We start from the raw sequence: 19,040 nt of genomic DNA on the forward strand, positions 1-19,040 counted from the left end.
ATTCTATTCTATTCTATTCTATTCTATCATATTATTTCTAGTACTGTTCTACCAATGAGCCTTACTGATCAAGAACCCAGTATGCAAGGCATTGTACAAATGCAAACTGAGAAGCTAGCAAGATCAGTTCATTTCAGCTACCTGAACTATTTAATCCCTTAAATTAGCTGGTACGATGTTAAATTATTTCTTCAGATATTTCAGGAACAACTGATGATTTTATTCAATAAGTGTTGTATGTAGGTACTGTTCCACACTGCACTGTAATTATGGTATAAAAACTGATTGAGTCGTGACAGCACTTATTACAGTCATTTGTGTAGAATTTCACATTTATTCTTTCAATTATGTTGCACTTCAAATGGGGTGACAGAAGCTAGCAGAATTCTAGTAAAAATGCAGAAGCTAGAACCAGCTTTCTGTAGGTTTGTACATACATATGCTCTCACAGAAAAGTATAACAACTTTCAGATCAGTAGCTTTCTGTTTAAAATCCTCCATGGTCAATCCCAAAATAAAGTTATTCATGTATCATAAAAGGCCTGGATATTGCCTAAAGCAATGAACTGAAGTGATTATAAAGCCAGTAAATGAAATAACCTGCTTATCAGAAGTGGTGGGTTTTTTTTTTTTAAACTACGTTCTCAGAAAAAGCAAGGCAAGTAAGGTGAAATATTGGCAGGTAATAAATGAATGAGATAATACTTGTTCCTATATTCAAGCTCATCTGTCTTTATGTTGGGACTGAAGGAGTCCTTTGTTCAGTGATTATTTCTTAAAGTTCTTATTTTTTACATCCTAAACTTGAGGCCCACTGAAAGAACGAAGTCATGGTCCAGGAATGAGCCTATCAGGGAAGAAAACTTCCCTCCTGTGCCATCCAGCAGATTCATAGCTAATTAGACGTTATTGTCTAGATGTCTTAATACAGAAAGAAGGCCTAGAGGTTCAGTTTACACACTCAGCTGATGTGGATGGGTGGTCTGCTCCAGTCCTTGTCCTCTACAACTCTTCCATCTTTAGCAGTGAGTTCCATACTTGAGGAAGTGGAGCTAAATGTGCACCAAAATAATTAGCCATTTTAAGGTCCACTTTTGTACACAAGTTTGATCTTAAATAGGGCTGGAAATAAGAAATGAGATTTATGCATTTAAATACACACTGCATTCATTGTAGCCGAGGTGACATTTAATAACTTTTGTCAAATGAGCCAAGAAAGAATTATATTATAGCTTAGTAAACACAAAAATGGTGAGTCAAGGTGCTGATACCATAATTCCTCTGTGATTCCCTTGTCTCTATCTTTGCTGAAACACAAGGAATTTTGACTTTTATTGCAGTGCTACAGAGGGGAATAGCGAATGATAATAGTCTTGGCATTAACACACATTAGCGATGAAGCTGGATTTCATTCACTAATGCTAGTTTGTTTCTATAATATCTTCATTGAAAATCACTGGATTATATACTGGTAATTTTAAAAATAACTCAAAATAGATGTGATATATTTTTAGTGCATGACCTGCAATAATACTGTTTTTTCTGTGTTGTTTAGGTCTGGGTTTAGCATTCAACTTACAGCCTGCCTTGACCATGATTGGCAAGTATTTCTATAAGAAGCGTCCCATTGCTAATGGATTGGCCATGGCTGGAAGTCCAGTGTTTCTGAGCACATTGGCACCTCTCAATCAATTCCTCTTTAATGCCTTTGGCTGGAAAGGAAGCTTTCTCATTCTGGGAGGACTTCTGTTGAACTGCTGTGTGGCTGGGTCACTTATGAGACCTGTTGGACCAAAACCAGTCCCTCCTGTGAAAAAAGATGCTGAGAAAGGCACAGGAGATTCTACCTTGCACAAAAACAACAAGAAGTCTTTTTGGCAAACTATGAATAAATATCTAGATCTGTCCCTCTTCAAACACAGAGGGTTTCTGATCTATTTGTCAGGAAATGTCATTATGTTTATCGGTTTCTTTGCTCCAATAGTATTCTTGGCTCCTTATGCGAAGCACAAGGGAATTGATGAATATTCTTCTGCTTTTTTGCTATCTATCTTAGCCTTTGTAGACATGTTTGCTAGGCCTTCAATGGGACTTGTAGCAAACTCCAAGTTTATCCGGCCAAAGATTCAGTACTTTTTTAGTTTTGCTGTCTTTTACAATGGCGTCTGTCATGTCTTGTGTCCTCTGGCAACAAATTACACTGGCTTGGTGATATATGCTGTATTTTTTGGGTTTGCATTTGGCATGGTTAGCAGCGTTCTTTTTGAGACATTGATGGACCTTGTTGGGGCTGCCAGATTTTCCAGTGCAGTTGGACTTGTCACCATTGTGGAGTGTTGCCCTGTGCTCATAGGCCCTCCTCTGGGAGGTAAGAATCTCTTTTATCCCATTTTTTTCAGACATTACAGCATAATCTTGCAATTTAGCATTGAATTAATATAAACATAGTTCTTAATGTTGTTTAATGTTTTCTCTGTGACTAGGATTCAGCTCCAATTTGCTCTTTGCCAACACAGTTCTTACTCTCTTGAATTAGTGAAATCCACTGGTCAGTTCTTGTGAACATCTCACGGAGTGACTTATAGTTATTTTCTCTGATGGCAGCTAGATAAACATGCATGTAAATTTAAATAGCAACTTTAGTTTGCCTAAAAAGAGAGGACTGACACTTCTAGAGAGAAGAAACCAGGAGGGAGGTGCCAGAAAGGGCAGGGAGAGGCTCAATAGCCTCGGCAGGGCACGCATGTGATGGGATTCCAGCTGGTGCCATGGAGCATTGCACCCTGGCACAATTTCACACTGTAGTCCTGCTCACAGCCAGTCCTTTAGCCTGTTTCTGCAGCCAACAGATATGTGTAAGGCAATTCAGAATGTGAACCATCCTACATGGACTGAAGGATGATGATGGTGCCACCTTCTCTCTTTTGAGTGTAAGGGGAGCTTAAAAAGGAGCCTACATGTATAGCTTGGACTCTATTCATAACTTTTGAGATTCTAACACCAAAAATGAGGAAGAGTCTTATCTAAAGTCTTTTCTGCTTGTTAGCTTTTTAGTCAGCATTTAGTAATGATGTTAGTAAGTTTTATAATTTTAAGGCTTCTGATGATATAAGAGACTAAAGAAACAGATCTTATTGAAAAGTATTGGTTAAAAGTATATATGCATGTATGCGTGTTGCAGTGTAAGCCCAACGATATGAAAACAGGAAGATATTGAGATTACCAGACTATACCCATATACACTATACCCACATAAACAACGTCAGAAAAGTCAGGAAGATTATATGTGCCTAAACCAATTTATACGTATCACATTTTCTAAGGATTACTGTCAGTATTTCTATAAAAATAGCATTGTTGAGTGAAATTTTAAATATGCCAAAATAATTCCACTCACTTCAGTACAATAATATTTGTACAAGTAAATGCTTAATAGTCCTCAGAATAGTCCATATTTCCCTCATCTTTTAACACACAAATTCATTTTGGTAATGGCACAACACAATATATTCTCACACAGACTCTTCCTATGCCACCTAGTGGGGGGACTGAGCCTGTGGCCACTGGAGTCCAGCCCTTTCAGTCAGGTTCTGAAGTGAATACTCATATTAACTCTACAGATATTAAATCTAATATTTTTGGAGCAATAGCATATGCAACTATTTGTTTTTCAGTATATTAGATTTGCAGAAGTTTTGAAAAGCAAGTGTTTGTGTTATAACTTTATGAATAATGTTTTATCTTGTTAAATAGAGACAACAAAGGGGATGAATCCATGGAAAAACTAAATTCCAACATTGACTTCTACATAACTTTTACAATTTAATGATGAAATACTGTTAATGCAGAATTTAATTTCTAATCATCAGTTTTATCAGACTTTTTATTAATAAAACCCAGTAAATTATACTGTTTACACTGATAGGTGAATTATACAATTGCAGTGCTATTTGAGATTTTCCTAATACTAGGCTTGTGAAATAAAGAAAAGACTAAAATGACTTGAAGGCTTGTGAATGTGTATGAGGTAAATAGACTGGTGTTACGGCTTCAACCCAGTCAAAGCGTCTAAATACATACTAAATTGAAGTGCGCAGGTTACCCTGTGAATTTCGATGACAATGTAGCAGAGTTCAGAGCTAAATAGTTGAATACATAGAGTTCATTTGCAAGTTGGGAAAAATTAGAAAGAATCGCTCATAAAGTGGAAGAGCAGTTTTATTTTATTTTCTTTGTAATGACCATATTAATCTCAGAGGTGTGGATGTAATTTTCAGGTACAGGCTTCAGAGTTCAAAACTCAGCAGTTGATTGTGATAGCTGAAGGGGCAAGCCTTTCTGTCTCTTTCACCAGTCACAGGAACGAAAATTTGAAAATCCAGCAGCTGATGCACAGTGATAGCAGCCTAAAAAGGCACATACCTCTTTATCCTTTTGTCTGTATGCAGCCTCCACGAGTGTCAGACAGTCACTCCAAAACAATAGGAAACAAAATTGGGCGGTGAATAAAACAATAAGACAAGGAAAGAATGAAAATGAAAGAGCTAAAAAACTGTCTGTCATTATGCATTAAGCTTTACTTTGTTCTTCAATATTTTATCATTGTCAGTGAATCCAATGACAATTGCTAGCTTGACTAATACAGGTTTCGTTAAAGTTCTGCTATATGTGTTAGACTATTTGAACATGTTGAAAATGATTTTCTGCTCCAACTTCAAAACCAGGCAATATATAGATATTTCTCCTAGGGAAAGATCTGGATTGTATCGGACATTCTATCCTAAAAACTCTTTTTCTTTCTTCTTGTCTTTGTATTTCAGGTTGGTTAGTGGATGTTACTGGTGAATATCAGTACATGTATTTTGTCTGTGGAGTGATTGTGATTGTGGCCAGTATCTGGTTGTTCATTGGCAATGCCATTAACTACAGGCTTTTGGCGAAAGAAAAGAAGCTAGAAGATGAGAAGCAGAAAGAACAGAAGAATGCTGACCCGAAGGAAGCAGAACCATTAACGAACAATGAGAATGAAGATGCTGCCAGCAGAGCTGACAAAGCTGTTGAAGATCCTTCAGAAAGAGAAACCAATATTTAATCTGCAATATAACTCAGAATGCAACATTTATGACTTCCATTAGAAATATGTCTTCAAGACACAGGCCAGGTTTTTGTGGTAATAATGATCAGTCACAATATTGGATGGGAACAGATTTTTGCCATGTGGCAAGACTCAAATTACTATCTACAGTTTATTTATTTCAGTGATACAAAATTGAGATTACAGAGGTAGAGACTTCATGTAAATGAGTCTATCAAACTATGACTCTGGACAATCAAGAGTCAGGTAAACCACACTATAAAGCCTTCCAATGTCAAACAGATTTGTTTCAAAATTATATCTAATGCAAAAGCATCTCTTACTCTTATTTGGGAAGATACTTTGTGTTCATCTTTAGAGTGTTATTAAAGTCTGTTGAAATAATCTGCCCAAACTGTACTTACCACTAATATTACAAAGAATATAAGCTCAAAGATCTGTTTCGAAAGAGATAAACCACCTGGGTGAAGCACACTAAAACTTTTTTCTCTTTTGTATGCCCACTAGATCAAAAAGCTACATTATATCTGTATAAACAATTATAATATGAATGTAAAAGTTAAGGCTAGAAAACAAACAATTGGTGGGCATCATCTCTAAAATGCAATAAACAGCTGAATTACAATATATTCCAGAAGTTGTTTCCTCCTGTGATAGCTGACTACATTGTACTTCAACATATACATTTGAACACAAAGTACGTTCAGACCTCACTTAATTCAAACTAAGCTAAAATCTGCCTGTACATAGAAGCCTTTAAAACTAAGATTTACATGGCTAATAAGAGCGGCAATTAGCTTGTTTGGTTATGTATTCCTGTATGGCTGAAGGAATTGGGCTGGACTATGAAGCCTTCTTCCAAAAGGGACTAGATTCAGAACTTGCTGATGTTAAAAAGATACTTAGCCTTGGCTTTTGTGGCCTGAATCAATTTCATGGCAATGAGTTCAGAGTAGATGCATGGGTTTATTGGCAAGTCACTAGTCGTTTGACAGTCTACTGAGAGGAGAGTTAAGGTCGAACTTCAGCTCTTTGCAGACAGGTAACTTCATACCAGTTCTCTCCTCCCTTTCTCATGTATTTAGTGAAAAGTTACTTCTTTTTATTAATGCCAGTTTGAGCAAAATTGCTGCAAGGCACACACAACAGTGCCAGTGTGGAAGCCTTGTATTAGCATATCATTTTTGTGCCAGATATTTGGTCTTGTGTCTACAATTTCACACTGATATTTGTATCAATTAGAATGTACACAATTGTTTCTCTTCCTTTAGGCAAAAGAAAACATGAATCTACGATTTTACTTCACAGAAGTTATTTAGCATTGGACTTGAAAACAAAAAGTGCAAGCTTCTGAAGGTATTAAGTGACAATATTTCTGTTCTATTTGTAGGTGAGGAAAGGAGCTATTTGTTTGGGAGAGGTGCATATAAACGCCTCAAAAATTGTGAAAATTAAGGGTCTGATTCATAAAACATTTATGCACTGTTTATACAGGACACACATAGATTCAATTCAGGGAAAAGCATATCATTCATTTTAGCCCTCTTTTAAATCTGAAAAAGTTGCAAATATATTATACTGACAACAAGATGTGTTAAACACACATTGAAGTGCCAAAAACAAAAGAAAAAACAATAATAGTAAAATCTAGCATATATGTCAGTGCTTTTAGGAAAGCCATTCCTTAAGAGTAGTGTCCAATATAATATTTTCATTCTTCTAAAAGTTTTGCTTCTGTTCTGCTGGGTTGTCATCTTATATATTATGAACTTCCACAGTAATACTGAACTTTTTCATTATGTCAGCACAGTTTTAGGGGAGAAGCATCATGAATCTACTCACAGCATGGTACAGAAATTAATACCTACTTTTTAGCTGATGATATACAGGAAAACCAAATACCTTCTACAAGTCCTGTAATTTTATAGGTGCATCAGCAACAAAATATGTGCTTTTCAGAGTTTTGGGAGAAAATATGGGTTACATGCTCAGATCTGAGCAGTGAACTGTGTAAAGGAGAATGATTTAGTCCCCATAAAATTAGAGTTCCTCTCCCAGCCCCCAGCTTCAGAGAAGAAATAAAAACATAGTGCCTCCTTCCAAACCATAGCCCTGACAGCACCCCATGAGGTAAAAATAGTGCTCTGGTTTTGGCTGTACAGATATACAGGGTAAATTCCAGGATCTGTGAAGGCCCTATGTGCCCAGAGCCAAAAAGTAATGAAGAGTTTCATCGACACTCAGCTTTCATACAGTAAGGAATATCATTTATAAATACTGCATTGGGAAAGATGAACTGAAATTTTAGCTAAAGAGTAGTCATCAGGAACATCACTCTGCTCTTGACAGCAAGTGGTAGAAAGGCAGAGATTATCTGAAAAGAGATGAATATAGAGGTTGAACCAAAATAACTGAGGCAAAATTCTAGGTGCTTATTATCTCTTCGCAAAAAAGTTTGATTAAGATTTCAGGGTAGAAGACAACTAGTGTAAACTTTTGACTTAAGTCTCTTAAAAGTTTCTGCCAAGTAAATAAAGGACTCAAAAAAAGATGATAGAAAAAAGTTCTCAGGAAACACACAAGCAACTTATCTATTTATGTGGGATCACAGAATGTGACACAACATGGCATAGGAAATAAGGGAAAAATAAGGTTCCTTGAGCCATAGACACACTTGACCAACAGCAACAAAAATTATGTTACTATCTCAGAGGAAATAAAAATTTATATAAACATCATCCTCTGCAGAGATACTTCTCTTTCATCTCTGGTCAATTATGTTAATAAATAACAGGAATGAAAGACCTGCTTTACCACCACTCACCAGTGTGCAGTTTTTAATCCCATCAGGTAAAATGATGGAGCAGACAACTGGAGCAATATAAAGTGGGAACTGAGTCAAGTGAAACATTCCCTTACACCTCTTTCATTACTCTTAATACTAGCAACAGAATAAAAACCATCTGAATACTCTGATATCACTGAAAATTAAAGTTAAAATCCAGAGATGAATGAAGAAAATTGGAACCATATCTATGCAAAAACAGCCTGGAATTAAAAAAAAAACGTGTCTTCCAAATAACAGGTCTTAAATGGGCAATTGTCTTGAATATGTAGCTCTTAATTCTAAGAGTAATAATAATAATAAATTGCCTTGAATCAATTCTATACTGAGCAGCAGAGTAGCAAAATTAGTGTAACTTGCCTTCAAACCCCTGAATATCACTCTTACTTGCAATGAGCTGCAATTTATACTGCAAATCATTTCATCATCAGATTTTTGCTTTCAAGATAAGACCTGAGTATATACCATCTCTCTAAATCCTCCTGGTTTCTTTTAATTATCTCTCCCCCAGTCTGGAGCACTGCAGGGTCAGGACTAAGAGATGCCCCTGTCCTACAGTGAAGAAATGTGCTCTCAAACGTCAGGACATACCATGTGAATCTGTTATGCACTGTGGAGTCTGTAGTCTCTGTCAGTCATTGAAAGCAAATCCTTGACTGATCTTAATCTCATTTATACTTATGTATACTTCATCCTCTTCATGTCTCTGTCAGAATTATCATCTTGCTCTTATTTGATCAGTGAAGAAAAATAATGCCAAAATTTAAAAATTAGTAGGAAAGGGGATAATTTAAATAATATTTTTCCTATTTAATGTCAAAGTTAAATTTCAAGTAGTTTAAGAGTATACATACTTTTATCTCTTTACAGTTTTTTGATGTCATACTCTCTAGTAGCTGCAGGTTTCTTCCGTATTGCCTTTTCCAACTCCAGAGGAAGACTTCTCACCAGTAATTCTCAGTACTTTGTCAAGAACATATCAAAGGTTCACCCCTCCCACCTCTCCGCGTCGAACTGTGATTGCAACTGTTGCCAGTCCTGTATTTCCTTTAAAATCACAAAACCATCTTTTTATATGAATTCCTGTAACATAAGTAGTCAGACTACAATCCCTTCATTTCAGGAGTGTGATATATGAACTGTTTTGACAGACCTAGGGAAAGTCTTATTTTATCTTCAAATAGATTGGTTTTTTTAAAATGATGCTGTCCGTGTGAGGGGAAGTTCAAGTTATTGCTGAAGTGAATGGCAGCAATTTCACAGACATCATGATTCAAAATCCACGTTTTATTGGTCTTTTTGTATGTCAGCATCCAGTGTGCCTAAAAAACATTTTTCAGTATTTACATAACTGTTCCTCCCAAACAAGTCCTATTCCTCTTGAATGTTCCCCACCCACACCCTGTTCTCCATTTTGATGTAACACAAAGAAGTTGGGCCTGGCACGTAGTGACTTTTCTTAAATGCTTCCTTGTTTCCTAAGCAACATTTTTCACTTGCTACTTTCAGGTCTAGATGGTTGTGAGTATCAGTGGGGAGGTATTATTCAGATACATAATAAACTTCAGATACCACATACACCAAGATTTGGGGAAGCCATCAGGATTTCACTAAACAAAGCCACCGACCACTTTTATGGATGAACATGCTGTAACTGATACTGACAATCTTACCTATAACAAAATTGAATCAAGGCAACTTTTGTTAGTTTCTCTATAGATTACTATTTTTCTACTAAAAGAGAGGAATATAAAGGGAATTTTTAAATAATTATTTTCTGAGATGACATATCAATTTTAACAAGGCGCTCTGGATTTTTTTGAGTGTGGGTGCTTTTCCGATATTTTTGCATATATATTGAAAGTGTTTGCATGTTTTATCACCTTTTTGATCACAATTTGCGTAAGCATTGCTATGTAATTTCAACATCATTTGCATGTTGTTTTGCAGTTCAAATTTTTCTCATAATCTACCTCTTAATTGAAGTTTGCAGACTTGCATGACCCAAGAAGAATATAGTTAACAAAAAGCATAATGATAAAACCTGTACAGATGATTAGAAAGTCTCCCAAATATTTTAAGCTACTTACAGTTCTATTTTTAAGGCAGTACATATTTATGACCAAATTCTGTTTCAATTGGCATAGCTTTATTAAACCTAAAGATTTAACCATACTTGTGTAGTTTTTACATCACTGAACTGGCATAAAAACTCAATGTATCCTGTAGATATCCAAAGTCTACTGCCTTTTTTGGGAGATGCTGGCTCTCCTTTTTTTTTTTTTTTTCCTTTCCATTTCCCAGTTAGTGAAAGTAACTAAATGGAAACATTATATAGTTAATACATCCAAGCAGTTTTAAAAAGTATTACACAACACATTTTGCATCCCTGAAAAAAAAAAAGTTTCTTTGGTTTAGAAATAATACAGAATTTTAGCTTGCTTTCCCTTTTGTGGGGCATTTGAGGGAGATGGTCACAAAATGTTGGACTGGGGCCAAGGAATAATGATTGTTCTTCATATGCTCTTTACAAAGACAGAGGTGATTGTTTCTTCAAAGATACTCTTCTTTTTATTATGCAAACTATTCTTCCCTTCTAGAATCTAGTATGAAGTCCAATGAAGCCAACATAAAAATCCCTTTCAAAGTCAAAAAGCTTTTTCAGACATTGGAGGTAATGGGGCTTCAATGGAGGCTTCAGCCTTATTTTCTCCATATCAGATCTCAGGAGTATCACACATAACATAGCAAATGCAGGATTTGTGGCAACTGGCAATCAAGCTATGCTTGCATAATATTCCGAATGAATCAGTCGCTGAATTAACACACAATATGTATCATTTTAATAGCCTATGTAAATAAAAAAAAATCAAACATTAACTCTGAATGTAGATTATAAAATATAGTGGATATATTTAAATAAATATCCAAACAAATCTGTTTAACCCCAAAGGAAATTATCTATTTTCTTTCCGGCCTTTATTCAGCTGGAATTCAGCATTTTCCAGAGAAAATGGTTTATGTCTTTTGGGAATGTATATATAGATTTATATACAAGGGAATATATATGCATATGTGTGTGTATATTTATTCCCCTATATATAAAACTCTAATTTATATATATTATATATATTTATGTATATATAAAATATATATAATGTCTTAGAGTAAGTTATATACTGTGCCTGATAAATAAAACATATTTGTAAGCAGATAAAAGATTTCAGCAAATGACAAAAAAATGTAAAGGTTTTCTACAAGAGTAATATTTTATAGTTTTTCCATTTCCACTGGTTTTATTTATGTTGGGAATTCATTCAGAAAACTGCAATATTATATAACACTGGTATTTCAACCATGATTGTGTTCAAAGTGGCATAAGATCACTGAGAATTTTCATTGTTGTTAGACTGTAAAACCTACGTTGTTGGTGGAGGGGTTGGTTGGTTTTGTTGTGAAGGTATTAACTAGATGATCTCTGAACAGACTGCAACACATAGACTAAGTTTTTATCTATCTTATTATGTATGACAAGATTATATGAGGTGTTGAGGGACGTCATACTCTTGTAAAAAGTGTGGGGAATGAGGGTACTCAAAGCTCTGAAAGCAGTTTTCCTGTTAAATTATCTTTTCCAGATTTTTTTTGTTTGTTCTCTTTTGTTTTTTACTTGTCTGCAAGTAGGCAAGCCAGTGAAATGTCTACATTTGTTTCTGGCTCCTTAAAAGTTCTACCTTAAAGTTATTGAGATATTTTTTGAGAGTGGTAAAGTACTTACAAAAATACCCTTCCTGAAGTGTGACATAGGTGCATTTTCCATTTACACCCTACTTGGAAAGTTCACCATATCTGCAGTCTACCAACAGAACTTGGTATTGCTATGCAATAATGAAACATGCAGTAGCCATAGTTGTTGAGTAACAATTTTTTTTCTTCCTTTTTGTATTTTGCAATACTATATGGTTTTCACTTGAATATGTCGGCTAGATTTTTTTTTTTTTGACAATCATTTATTAGCTAGAGGTGCTATTTGTGTTCCAAAGAGACTTGGATGAATGATAACATTCTCTTTCTAGATGCCAAATCCTTTTTTGACCTGACAAAATTCATTGTTCATAATGTATATTAACCCAGTAAAATGCTTCTGCACTGCATTACATTGTATTTAAGTGCATATGTGCTCATTAACTTCTATTCCAAGCTTGTACTAGTGTCTAATATGTCAAGTTTGCCCATATATATTTATGAAAAATTAGAATGAAAAATGTGTAAGATAAACAATTAAAAAAAAAGGAAAATTAAAATAAAATTTCCATGTAAATTTCTGAAAGGTTATAAATGCTGTTTTTTAGACTCTTTAATAGTAAGTTATTTACACTTTTAAAGTATGCAAATATTCATATATTAATTGATTCGCTATTCAAATGTAGCTAAGATCTGAGAATCACTTCTCCTTGCATACAGGGGCAGAATTGGAAAATTTCCTGTGTAGGAAAGACACTACCAGCAGCAGAACATGCTACCAGCCCCTTGCTGTTCCTAATTCCACCATAATTATGTCTTAATCTCAGACATTACTCAAATACCATCTGGGCACCCAGGATTTTTCCCCATTACTCTGAGTGGGATGTTTTTCTATATTCCATGTACATGCAATATCATTCATTTATCACTAATACTCATTTTCATACAGAAGAATCTATCCACATAGCTTGAAATAGTGATGTAGTTAACTCTATTCTCATTTTTATAAGCACTCCCAGATGCTATATATTTGTCAGTTGCCTTAAGGTTATGATTGCTTGCCCCAGTTAAATTGGTGTTTATTTATTGAATGTGATTGGATATCTAAAATTAGAAATATTAAGGAGAAATTAGAGATAATATTAATATTAGAGATACTAAGGTCACAGAAGCACAATAAGCTACTGGGAAACAAAGGTCTAAAAGATGAACTATTGAATAAGAAAGAAATAACTTTGTCTATGAAAGCAGATGGTCTTTATTTTTAGATTTCTAATAACTGTAAAATCTGCTTTCAAAGTATGTTATCTATAATCTTTATAAGGAAGTGCTGATTCAGCTATCAGAGTATATTTAGATTTTGGAATGGCAGATTCCAGCTATTATTTGCAAATCACCTCAAACCAATATTTCAAAACTAATATTAAAAAAACTAATATTAATCTTAATTGATCTGCCTTTTAGCATTTCATCAAAATTTGGAGTAAATGGGCCTGGAAGGTAACTAAGATATTTTCCCTCTTTCATGTGCTATTCTTCTCCTAAATTTTCACTCGTACTAACCACGCTGAAAAAATATCCATCAAGTAATATATTTTAGCTGCAAAGCATGGATCTTCTTTTTTTAAAAAAACAACAGCAATAAGTAAAACATAATTAGGGAGGGGAGGAGTTATTTTCCAACCATTGAGAAAAGCAAAAACTCTCAAATCTTATGTAAAAAAAAACATCCCTGAGAAATTTCTTGGCCAAGTCTCCATAAAGAAAATAACTGAATCAAAATGCATGAGTGCAGGAGATACTGTTCAACATCTGCAGATATCATCCTAAAACCTTGCACTTATTATTTCAATTAAAGATAGAATTAGATGCTAATGCCCGGAAATTGTCAATTTTAATGAGTGCTTTTAAGCAGTAGTATCTGTGCAAGAGTTTGGTTACAAAAACTATACAAAATTTTCTTTCTTTTGATATGTCTCTTTTTTGCAGAATTTAATTATATTTTTTTCACCTGGAAATTTTGTGACTGTAGTTAATCAAGCAATATATATTTTCTCTTGTGCTGGTTTTGGCTGGGATATAGTTAATTTTCTTCATACTAACTAGTATAGGCCTATGTTCTGGATTTGTGCTGGAAACAGTTTTTAGTTACTGCTGAGCAGTGCATACACACAGTCAAGGACTTTTCTGCTCTTCAGTCACCTCACCAGCAAGTAGACTGAGGGTGCTCAAGAAATTGTGAGGGGACAGACAGCTGACCCCAACTGACCAAAGGGATATTGCTTACCGTATCATGTCATGCTCAGCATATAAAGCCGGGGGAAGAAGAGGGAAGAGGATGACATTTGGAAGTATGACATTTGTCTTCCCAAGTAACAGTTACGTGTGATGGAGCCCAGCTTTCCTGGAGGTGGCTGAACACCTGCAAGCCCGGGGAAGCAGTGTATGAATTCCTTATTTTGCTTTGCTTGCATGCACGTTTTTTCGCTTTACCTATTAAATGGTCTTTATCTCAACCCGTGAGTTTTCTCACATTTACCCTTCAAGTTCTCTTCCCCATCCTACTATGGGGGAGCGAGCAAGCAGCTGGATGGTGATTAGTTGCCTGCCTGGGTTAAACCACGACACGTCTATAAAACCACTGCAGATTTTCTGTGACAACAGAAGAATTTTGATGCCTTCTATACCAACTATACACCGGCCAACCCAAGTCTTACGGCTTTTCCGCTTCCTACTTCCATTTTTGAGGACCCACTTTCCTTGTGGGTACCTTCCAACTCAGGACATTCTATAATTCGTATCATTTTTCATAAGTTGGAAATCTGCATAATCTATTTGAACCCTTTAAGGTCTATGATATCGGAATGGGAAATTTGCTAATGCCACTTTCCTTGTTTCTTAATTTAAAACAGGCAGAAGTACATCAGCACAGTTTATTTTGGTTTTATTGTCCTCATCAAAGTTTATGGAGACCTACAAAACTCAAAATCATTTAATAAAATTCTTTTTATGCTATTTGAATTCTGAGCACATAAGCAATGTGAAATGTTTAGGAAAATGTGTTGTTCAGACATCTAAAACTCTCAAAAGTTTCTGTTAAAATAAGTTCAAACTGAATACTAATAGAAAACATTTCTCTTGCATAATCTGGTTCAGATATCCATAATCAATATGTGCTTGAATTTTCCACAAAATAAACATTTTCAGAAATGATCCTGTAGAACCTTAAAGCTGTAGCTAGGTACCAAAAGAAATGGAAAAATTTCTGAAATATCATATATGCATCAGTTTTCACTGACAAAGAGTTTATTTTGGAGGAACAGCAATTCATTTTGCCAACCTTCATAATATACTTTGATTAATAATTGCAATTCCAGTGTGGCCTGAATGATAGATGAGTAGCAGTTAGGCAATGTGATTATTTAGTTCCATTACTGAACTGAATAATTAGGGGAAAATGGTTGTGGTTGATCTGAAGGGGTTTTTTTCCCCTCACAGAAAAACTGTTTCTTTATCTTAATTACAAAACAAAGCTCTTTCATTCCATTTTGGATCTTCTGAATGGAAATAAAGGAAGAGCTGGATATCATTTATGAAACAACAGGATTAGGCAATCATCACATCATTCATCAGACATACAGAGAGACAGATTCAGTTCTTTCTTCTGCCTGACATGAACGAACCTATGATTCCCTCTTCTAAAGCTGTTCGGGATTCAAGAGTGAGTTTCTGTGCTGCTGATAATTTTTACTGATGCAGAGACAGGCAATCCTTTGTTCCATCTTGTATGGCGGCACTCTAGCATCTGGACTACATGTCTTCTAACAGCAAATATTTTAAGCAAAGTGAAGGAGCACCAATAAAATAAATTGTTGATACCTGCATGCCAGAAAAAAATACGGAATTGTGTTTGGGGAATATTATAGAAAATGCATTATTTTGAAAATATGCACTATCCATATATTTTGAAAGACTGAAATAAAGTAGATTGTCATTGGTAATTTTTCTTTTTAGTCAGCTGATGTCCACTGCAAATAAAAGGTTTCATCATTGGGTATTAATAAATCCACAGTCAACTGTTTTGTGTTTACAAGGACACTGCATTTGTTGTATCAGTGGTACAGTCTGAGTTAATTGAAAATGGCTGCCTCACAGAATAGATATTTGTCTTCCCATCCTAAAATCCAGAGGCACAGAAGTTCTGTCTGGATACAAAATGTAACCGAAAATAGGAAATAATGCCCCAAAGCAGCAATTTTTTTCCAAGAGACTTACTCTTTCTAGCAATATTTTTCCAAACAGTAGGAGTGTCATTAAGTGGTCTTAATTCTGAGTTCCACTCAAGTTTATTAAAGCAAGATTTTGTCTTAGAATGGATCAAGTGAAAAGACATTGAAAACTCATTCTTAAACTCTGCATTGAGAACAGCAGCAGTAGCAACCTGGAGATTCAGTGCAGCTGGCAGAGGGTGGCAAGTGGGCTGTTAACAGAAGTGTGTAGTCCCAGGGGCTAAAAAGTGTGACATACTCAATTGCCCTCAATAATTTTAGATTAACAGGAGTTTGCAGCCAGAGGACTGCTTTAAATTCTGCAGTTGGTGTAGGGCATCAACAACAAGCCATTTACAACTCCATTTTGTGTGTCAGTTCATAACTTATTCCCACATCTGTGTCACCAGAGTAGGCAATGTGTTTTCTGTTTACTGCAGCAACAGTCGCTGAGAGGCGTCCACAATAACCTTTCTATCACCTTCCTCCAAGTGCAGACCAAACAGCTGACTGCAGAGCCTGGGATGGAAATTGCTTGCCTCACACGTTTTGCACATTCTCCATCTTACAGCTAAGCATCCACAGTACACAACAACTAAGCAATGCCTTGCTTCAGCACTGGAAGGTGCTCAGTTCAGGCACTCATCTCATTGGACAACTTCTAGGCTTTCTGTGGTTCTTTCAGTGACAGTTGTAAGCCTCAGTGTGCATGAATATAATCCACAGGAAAAATGTAAAGTATTTAATTTAGGGACTTCTCTTTCTGATAGATTTTGCAAGAAACATTAAGAACCTCACATGAAAGCAAATAAAAAAACTTTGTGAACAGATATTTCCACTTCAGGATTCCTGTCCTTAGGAGAGTTTCTCTGCCAAGAATTTTTCTGTTACTATATGGAAAATTATATTCTGGAATAGTTTTTTTGATCAATCACATGTGACTGTGAAAATTTTAAGCCATCCTATGCTGAAAGTATCTTTGGGTGGGTGAAAGCAACATGAGTAAACCTCAAATATAAAAATACTCAGGAACTGCAGATTCAGGAGTCTTTCTTCTACTCCTGAAAAGCTTTTCTTGTTTGATACAGACTTCATGGGAAAGCTTGTGTATTTAGAAAGTTGTCCCTTTAAAACAGAGTGACAGTATAAATAAAAAGAAATTAAAATGCAAGATAACTGGAATTTGTTTCACTTTGTCCTACAGATTATTTTAGGAAATTACCAAGCAACTTTCTGGACTTGTCTCTATTTTCTAACCATACAAGAAATTATGCCTAGAGACCTTCGCAAAGAAAGCTGAAACATATGAATTCAAGGTGTAATATCAGTTATCACTAATATTTTTATGTTCTCAGAACACATACTGTTTTCCTTGTCACCTTTGTAGCAGCTGAAGAACCACTTTCTCTGTTACAGAATTGTAGGCAATAAGCTCTCAGCATGAGGTTGCTAGCATCCCTAAAGAAAGAGCACCACACACCTACTCAATTTCTAACACCTCTGGCCTAGAAATAACTTCATAATTCAACAAAACTAAAAGCCACATATTAAATTAAAAGCAACCATTTCTCTACTCAGCTGCTTATTTCTAAGTGAATTTTATTACCACATGAAAGAATAGTTATGCACATTTGTAACAGTGCTAATGGATTAGATGTTAAAGAATGTATATTGCTCTGTGAAGCTAAAAATATAAGTGCCAGAATTTCTGGAACGGTATCTAATATATATGAAAAGCTATCTTGCTCACAGTCACCACTCCCACTTTTCTACTATGAAAATAAGGATCTGTGAGTCCAGCTGGTTACCCCAAAAGTGTATTAATTGGTTAACACTATAAAGCTTTGTGGACCTGCATCAGATGTGGAGCAAAGGGAAGGTTCATACCGCCTTCTACTCCTTTGAGCATTCCTAGATGCTGTGTTGAAGTGCAGCTCCTTTTTGTCAAGAGTGGTGGAAGAGAAGATCATATGCAGCAAAGCTGGTATATCATGCTCTTTTCCCACTACATCTTTCTCTCCATTTCACAAGAAGTCATGCTCTTTTATAGCTCCCAGTCTAGAGACAGGATACAACAAAACGGAGAGACTCAGCTTTCCTGTAAACACATGAATAGTGCCTACCCTAAAAGCTAGTAAATAGAGTCTAGGTAAATAGAGTCTAGGACCTGCTTCTTATCTGGTTAGCTCTTCTCCCACTTTTTCCTTTCACAAGGTCTTTCCAAACGCACTGTTTTGTCTCTCAAAATGTTCTCTAACTGAAAAAGTATGTGATTCCTGAAAAGGAATAATTTAATAATTTTACAACTATATGACTCTGCTACTGTGTGACTGGTTGTGACATATGTTGTAGCTATTCACTGAAACATCTACATCACAGCAGCCACTGGCTTCAATCAGGGTTTTCACAATAGACCTGTAGGGACTTACGTGAGGAAAAGAAAAAAAGAAGGCGCAAGCCTTCTTTCACTTACACCGTGTTCAACATGGAGAAGTAGATCACTTATATCTCCGTTAACTTAGCATCCACACAATTTCTGTTGTATCTGCTCTCCTCAGTCTGGCTGATCCACACCACTAAGCAAGTAACTCTCTAAACCACATCATATATTGCTCTTTCGATCCAGCTGAAATCAATAACTTCCTCTAAAAATATGAATAACTTTGAAGAGGGTGTGTGTGAGGAGTCCTCACAGGCAGCATATGGGCTGATGAGCAGCACTTCAATCTAGCTTCTGAATCTTCATCAGTAAAGCTACAAGGTGAGAGGAGAAAACGGGGAGATCTGGCACCACATGCTGTGGTTGCTTCCGCTTTACTAACCCACATGCGTCTGTACATGTGGCTGTGCAACCACCATAAATTAATTGCCTGTTAGGACTCTACAATCAAAAGAAAATGTCTCCTCAGGAGCAGGAAGCTTCTTCTCCATAGCCTTCATTTCAACTGTACAAAGACAAGGAGAAAAGAGGAAGGAAACAATGAGTGCAAGCCACAAAGGACATTATCAGCTATCAGTTTGTTTCTTAGTTATTGCCTGATTTATGAAGTTCGAACTGTAGCAATCTCTTTTCTGAAGGTAACAAATG

General features: G+C 35.7%; 1 protein-coding gene across 1 annotated transcript in view; it reads left to right on the forward strand.

The window, feature by feature from the left end:
• Window positions 1-10,997, forward strand: part of SLC16A7 (solute carrier family 16 member 7) — an 83,343-nt gene extending 72,346 nt beyond the window's left edge. The window contains exons 4-5 of the mRNA XM_065636224.1: window positions 1,556-2,368; window positions 4,821-10,997. Coding sequence (XP_065492296.1) covers window positions 1,556-2,368; window positions 4,821-5,092 — 1,085 coding nt within the window. The 3' untranslated portion in view covers window positions 5,093-10,997. The remainder of the gene's footprint in view (window positions 1-1,555; window positions 2,369-4,820) is intronic.
• The last annotated feature ends 8,043 nt before the right edge of the window (window positions 10,998-19,040 follow it).

The sequence above is a fragment of the Caloenas nicobarica genome, chromosome 1 (genome assembly GCF_036013445.1).
Source record: "Caloenas nicobarica isolate bCalNic1 chromosome 1, bCalNic1.hap1, whole genome shotgun sequence".
In the NCBI taxonomy this organism is placed as follows: Eukaryota; Metazoa; Chordata; class Aves; order Columbiformes; family Columbidae; genus Caloenas; species Caloenas nicobarica.